General features: G+C 47.9%; 1 protein-coding gene across 1 annotated transcript; it reads right to left on the bottom strand.

Moving 5' to 3' along the window:
• Positions 1-3,219: 3,219 nt before the first annotated feature.
• Positions 3,220-6,038, bottom strand: LOC124675772 (hsp70-Hsp90 organizing protein-like). The gene is made up of 7 exons (XM_047211843.1): positions 5,132-6,038; positions 4,459-4,747; positions 4,268-4,353; positions 3,912-4,135; positions 3,759-3,825; positions 3,598-3,657; positions 3,220-3,517 (listed from the first exon to the last, which is right to left on the bottom strand). The coding sequence occupies exons 1-7, from the start codon at positions 6,020-6,022 to the stop codon at positions 3,404-3,406; spliced, it is 1,731 nt and encodes a 576-aa protein (XP_047067799.1). The 5' UTR covers positions 6,023-6,038; the 3' UTR covers positions 3,220-3,403.
• Positions 6,039-6,730: the final 692 nt, after the last annotated feature.

The following is a 6,730-nucleotide window of genomic DNA, read 5'->3' as shown; positions in this document are numbered from 1 at the left end:
GGTTTATTTCCATTTTGCGCAGATTCAAGTACCGCACCCTCCTCCTCTTTTACCCGTATCATTCGGATGTCAGTTACCTCGACTCCGGGCTTGATCCGGACAAGGACTTCACCGACCTTAAGTCTACACTTGATAAAGCCCTCAGTGGCTTCATAGCCGAGGTTGGCATCGACAAAATCAGGCATGAGAAGAAAGTGAAAGGTTGCTATGTGTGCAACCACATAACCAAGTTCCCCTGCCTCAAGCAATCGGCGCATGACAATGGGATGGAGGCCTGGTTTGCCATCCTACGAGATGAGGTCGATTGTAAGGTCTCGTAACGATCTCTTGTTGCCATCCAGTCTTCAGCGGATGTCCGTGAACATGGCGGACACCACCGATGAAAACGTGAGAGCCGAGTTCCGTGCCATCCAGCGGACCATTTGCACAATACCGTGGAGGGATGTCTGCGGTAATGGTGGCTTGTTCCACTATGGTCCCGAACTTTCTAAGGCCGAGATAGAAGGCCGATTAGAAGATGGATATGACGACAGAACATTCAACACGCTCGAGGGCATCCATCCCTTCCCGCCGAAGCCGACTTGACTCAAACACTTTTGTCCTTTGCAAATGTTAGTCATAAAATTACTTAAGTAATTTCCATGCTTTTTCTTTGCACTACTCTATGTTATATCTCTCTCTACTAATGTACTAACAACTTTCATTTCTTTTTTCCGTGTTTGCATAGATGACGTACTATGTCGTCTACCACGGCAGGGTTCCCGGAGTCTACGAGGACTCGGGAAGACTCGTAGGAGGCAGGTCCACCGTTTCAGCGGCAACAACTACAAGGGGTACACCACTTTGGAGGAGGCGGAAACTCGATACGCCAACTTTCGAGCGGGACAGAGGAGGGAGATGTGGAGGACCCCTTTCATCGTGATGATGCTTGCCGCCACCGTCTCTCTAGTTTATTATGTCATTGTTGTTTAGCTAGGTCGTCGAGTGGACTTATATCTATTTGTGTATCTTGTGCTACTTCGAGTCGTGATGGTTGAACCATATGGTGAACTATCTACTATCTAAACTTGTGTTATTAATGCATGCATGTTATGAACATTTGGGACTTTTTATATAACTGTGTATTCTGTGTATTCTATGTATTCTGGTGTATACTGTGTATTCTGTGTGTATTCTGGTGTATACTGTGTATTCTGCTGTATATTTCGAGTTTTATTTTTTTAATCCTGTAATCAATACCACCGGCGCCCCGAAACTGTACCCCTGGCGAAATTCAAATCGCCAGCGCTGCAGCAGATTACCCCCGGCGAATTTGCAAACCGCCAGGGGTAAGTCATTACCGCCGGCGACTCGGGGAAAGCGCCGGGGATAACGGCAATTACCACCAGCGATTTGGAAAACGCCGGCGATAAGACATTACCACCGGCGAGGTGATCGCCGGCGAATGTGAAAACGCCGGCGGTAAGGCATTTTTGGACGCCGGCGGTAAGGCATTTCCTAGTAGTGTCATGGTGGACAGCGGCGCCGAGTTCTTCTACAAGAACGCCATCGACATGTCCTCAGACGACGAGTGCGACGACGACTTGCTCACAGAGGCTGCGTTTCTCATCCATGAGCACAATATTGCGCAGATCCCCGTGAACTTGGGGTCTTTGTCGGGACGGGCGCCAGCCTTGGATCGCAAAAGAGAACGTGGCCACGACATCCTCTTCTGCGACTACTTCCACTACAGCAAGGAATTGTTCACGCCGTAGATGTTTCGCCGCCGTTTTTGGATGTCCAGACCGTTGTTCAACCGGATAATGGATGTCGTCAAGGTCTACGACGACTACTTCATCGCCAAACAGGATGCAGTTGGCAAGGTAGGTATGTCTTCATATCATAAATGCACGTTAGCGATTAGGATGCTAGCATATGGTGTTGCCCGTGATTACGTAGATGAGTACGCCCGGATGAGCGAGTCCAGCTGCTTGGAAGCGATATATAGGTTCTGCAGAATATTGATCGCTGTGTTTGGTGAAGAATTTATGCGACAACCTACTGTAGAGGACACAGCCCTGTTGTCAATCAACGTTTACATGGGGTTTCTTGGGATGTTTGGCAGCATAGATTCAATGCATTGGGAATGGAAGAACTTCCCTTTTGGTTGACATGGGTCGTATAAGGGCCATTCCGAGGGGTGCACAGTAATTCTTGAAGCCACTGCTTCACATGATACATGGATTTGACACTCATTCTTCGGAATGGCCGGCTCACACAATGACATCAATGTGCTGCAGCGCTCTCTGGTGGTTGATAGCCTTACGCACGATCAGTCCCTGATGTGGATTTTGAGATCAATAGCCATCACTACAATAAGAGGTACTACCTTGCGGATGGTATCTATCCACTTTGGGCTACGCTCATGAAGACAATCCGTCGTCCCAATTCAGAGCAACATGAAGGTTTGCCAAAGAGCAAGAGGCTGCCCGGAAAGATGTCGAGTGGGCGTTTGGTATCCTCCAAGCTCGTTCTATAGCATGAAGTGTGCAAACCATGTGGGAAGTGATGACCGCTTGTGTAATCATGTATAACATGATTGTTGAGGTAGAGCGGGGAGACTCTGATAATGATTGGGAAGGCCAGAGAAAGTTGGTTGCTTCTCAAGGTGGTCCGACTTCATTCTAGGATATCCTTCGTGTGCATCACGAAATTCGGGATCAAACGGTTCACAACTAGTTTCAAACTGATTTAGTTGAGCACATGTAAACTCATATTGGCAACAATATTGCGAACAACAACAAAATTCGGGATCAAACGGTTCACAACTAGTTTCAAACTTATTTGGTTGAGCACATGTAAACTCATATTGGCAACAATATTGCGAACAACAACAATGATGAAAATCCCAAAGAAAACAATGCATAGGTTATTTATATCATTTTACATTTTATTTGAACAAGTACTTTATCATTTTATTTGAACAAGTACTTTGTCATTCAATAGATGGACAATAATTTTATGTAATAAATCTGAATAATTTAAACTTATTTATATTTTTATAATTTTATGTCTTATATTGAGTTAAAGGCAAAAAAAATTAGTGCATAGAACGCCCTCCCGGACCAAGGGCAACGGACAAAGATCGGAAGAGAGGCAATGCAATACAGTACTTTCTGAAGCACTTGCAAGTTGCAAGTAGCAAGTGGCGTCGTCAACCAAAAATCTAATTCCAGACATCACATCACATGTAAGCCATTTAAGAACCACCACGAAACGTACCATTACACAAACTCAAATCTGGAGGGAAATACCCCCAGGATACACGAAAACACCACAGCAATTTTTGCACAATCAAACTAACTAAGCCTTCCACATTTTTCCACAATCAAACTAACTAAGCCTCCCACACCTCCAGCTTGGTCTACTTCATTTGGACTATCCCTGCATTCACTAGCTTCTGGATCTTTTGCTTCACTCCTGGGTTCTTGAGGTGCTCCTGAGATGACCTTGGATTCTCCTGTAAATCGATCAACACCTGCAGAAAACCTCAGAATCATCAGATCGCCCTCCAAGCTCTAGCTCAGAAGAGGGTTAAAACATCTGATGAGAAATTACCTGCCGCATGACAGGGTCTGTCAGGATGTTCTGGATTTCAGGGTCCTGCATAGCTTTGCCCTGCACAAAGGGGAGAAAGACCAAGCTTAACAACACTGTTCCTCGTAAAGCAATCGATAAACAGGGAAGCACCACTACAGTAGCTGGAACGAGTGTTCTACCTGTCTCTCTTTCAATTCCTCTGGCGTAAGTTCGCCTCTGTTGGCCTTGTTGATCTGTTGAATACATCTGAAAAAGGAAAATTAAATAGTTAGGGGCTGCTCAGTACCAACATCAGAAGTTAGTGAGTGATGATCTCTTTAAGCACTGTTTACCTCTTTACACCGTCAAGCAACTCTTGGTTACTCGGATCATGCTTTAGACCTTCCTGATAAGTTTCCATTGCTTTGTCATATTCTTTCATGAAAAATTGGATTGCACCTTTCCTAGTGTAACCCTTGGAGAATGCAGGATCTAGCTCGATGCACTTCTCAGCATCCTTGAGACCTTCAGGCATAGCACCCAGCTTGGTGTAGCAGGCAGCCCTGTTGCTGTATACCTGAAACATAATCCACATAGGCAATAGCTTAGCAGTGAGCAACATTACCAAACCCACCATAGCACACGCCTATACTACCAAAGCACCTATTGCGCATAACATTGTGTAGCCAGCAATTGAGAAAGGAATTACCTTTGGATCCTTTGGGTTTCTCCTGAGCGCTTCAGTGTAATGCTTCACTGCTTCCGGGTATTTTTGCTGCTTAAAGAATTCATTACCTGCACATCAGTAGCAAACATTTAGAACCTCGTACACCCACAGATTGTTAGGGGCAAAGAAGCAAGTAAACAAGTGCTAAAAGTAGAGTAATGCAGACAGCTTACCTTTCTCTCGCTCCTCATCAGCTAATTTTGGATCATAGTACTCTTGTTGCTCGAGCTCCTTCTTTGCTCGTTCGGCATCATTTAGTCTTTTCAGAGTATCTGGGTTTCGATGCTCAGTTAGAGCCTTCTGGAAAGTCTCAATGGCGACATCATAGTCTTTGGAAGACTTGGCGAGTTTCGCGAGAGCAGTTCCTTTCCTTGTCAGTGCCCTCGAGATCATCTTGAAGTCTGCACGAAGCTCCCTCCCCCTCTCAACAGCCACATCACAATCCTTGATGCACTCATCATACTGGAATTTGGAATAGCAGAACATCAGATTTCAGATCACTAGAGGCACAATTCTGTAGCCTGACTAAAATCGGGCAAGTAATTCGAAAGGCAAACTACTGTCTTATGTGGGTCAAAACACGAAGAACGCAAAGATAGACCAATTCATTGTTGATGTTCACTGATTCAGAATCACCTCGACAGTGAAATCATTCTAACTTCCAGTAGTTCTCTGTCAGAAATACTAACGTGTCACAAGGAAAAGTTCATATCTAAAAAGATTGGTATATGCTAAGCCTCTAAAAGCAGAAATGTCTGATCGGAATAACGGACGGCAATTTAAATAGCTTCAGAGTTAGGAGACCCTGTAGAAAATTAATCACTAGCTGATAGCGAAATCGCTCACCTGCCCCATCTCGAGGTAAACGGCGGCGCGGTTTGTGAGATAGGAGATGTCCTGGTCGTCGAGCTCCATGGCTTTGGTGTAGTGCTGGATGGCCGTCTCGAAATCCTTCTTCTTGTAAGCGGCGTTCCCCGCCTCCTTCTCCTTGTGCGCCGCGGCCTTCTTCTCCTTGCGCTCCTTCTCCTCATCGGTCATCTCAACCGGCTCGGGCTCGGGCTCCCTCGGCTTGTTCTCGGGCTGCTGCGTTGGAGACGGCGGCGTCGGCGGGGTCGACTGAGCCGGCGGCGAGGGCGCCGGCTCGGGGGCCTCATTACCGTTCTGGTTCTGGAACCTGATGTTGAGCAAGAGGCTGAGCACCTGCACCATGCGGGGGTCGGAGAGGTAGCTGTTGAGGCTGCCGGGGTCCCGCTGCACCTCCCGCAGCATCTGGGTGAAGTCGGGCTGGTCGAGGTAGGCGCGCGTGGCGGGGTCGGCGGCGATCTTGGTCCAGAGGTCGGGGCCCTGGAACACCTTGCCGATGGCGTCGCCGCCGCGGGCGCGCGGGAGGGCGAGGCGGGCCTGGGCGAGCCCGTCCGTGAGGGCGGCGTTGGAGGGGTCGAGGGCGAGCCCCTTCTCGTAGGCCTCGACGGCGCCCGCGGCGTCCGCGAGGCCGAGGCGCGCGGCGCCCAGGCGGGAGTAGCCCTTGGCCCAGTCGGGCCGGAGCGCGACGGTGCGCTCGGCGTCGGCGAGCGCGTCCGTGAAACGGCCGAGGGAGGCGTAGGCGGCGGAGCGGTTGGAGTAGAGGACGTGGTTGTCCGGCGCGAGCGCGATGGCGGCGCCGAAGTGGCCCGCCGCCTCCTCGAAGCGGCCCGCCGCGAAGGCCGCGTTGCCCTTCGCCTTCGCCTCGTCGGCCATGGCGGATTGGCTTCTGGTGATGGTTCTGCTTAGGTTTGGATCGATCGGGATGCGGCGGAACTCGAGATCGTCGGAGTGGAATCGACTGGTTTTGGTTTGGTCGGGGAGACGTTGGGTTGGGGGAGGAGCGAATTATAGGAGGGGGAGAAGGTTCCCGACGGTGGCCGCCCGATCTCAACGATTCTGGAAGGTTCCTGATAAGCGGCAAGTCGCGCGAGACCCGGTGGGTGCTGGATTGGTATTTGGTATGGTCCGGTTCGAATCCGGAGTCCTTCTTCTTCAACGAGACCGGCCATGAGGTGAAGTCCATGCTTGGAATCGGTGAACTCCATGGGCTCGCGCTCTGGGCTGCGGCTCAAGTTTCAGTGTAACACCCAGGAGGAAGATGTTATAGGCCTATTTAGCCCAGGGTCATATATGCGACCAACTTTTTCATTCGTGTTTCATCTTTTTATTCTTTTATTCTTTTTTCTGTTTTTAAGATTTAAAAAAAATTAAGATTTCAAAAAAAAATGTAAATTTTATCTAAATCTGAAATTTTGAAAAAAAGTTGATTTCTAAAAAATGCTCAATCCCAGAAAATGTTTAGATTTTGAAAATTTCAATTTCAAAAAATAATCAAACTTTTAAAATATCCAGATTATTTTTTTCATTCAATTTAAAAAATGATCATATATTCAAAATAATTAAAAAGAAAAAATAGAATAA

This window comes from Lolium rigidum, chromosome 7 (genome assembly GCF_022539505.1).
Source record: "Lolium rigidum isolate FL_2022 chromosome 7, APGP_CSIRO_Lrig_0.1, whole genome shotgun sequence".
Taxonomy (NCBI): domain Eukaryota; kingdom Viridiplantae; phylum Streptophyta; class Magnoliopsida; order Poales; family Poaceae; genus Lolium; species Lolium rigidum.
This window is presented reverse-complemented; position numbering and strand designations above follow the sequence as displayed.

Coding starts and splice junctions, on each gene's coding strand:
- LOC124675772 (XM_047211843.1), bottom strand. CDS start 6,022: ATGGCCGACGAGGCGAAGGCGAAGGGCAACGCGGCCTTCGCGGCGGGC. Junction 4,354..4,458: donor TGATGAGGAGCGAGAGAAAG/GTAAGCTGTCTG, acceptor ACTGATGTGCAG/GTAATGAATTCTTTAAGCAG. Junction 4,136..4,267: donor GAAACCCAAAGGATCCAAAG/GTAATTCCTTTC, acceptor ATTATGTTTCAG/GTATACAGCAACAGGGCTGC.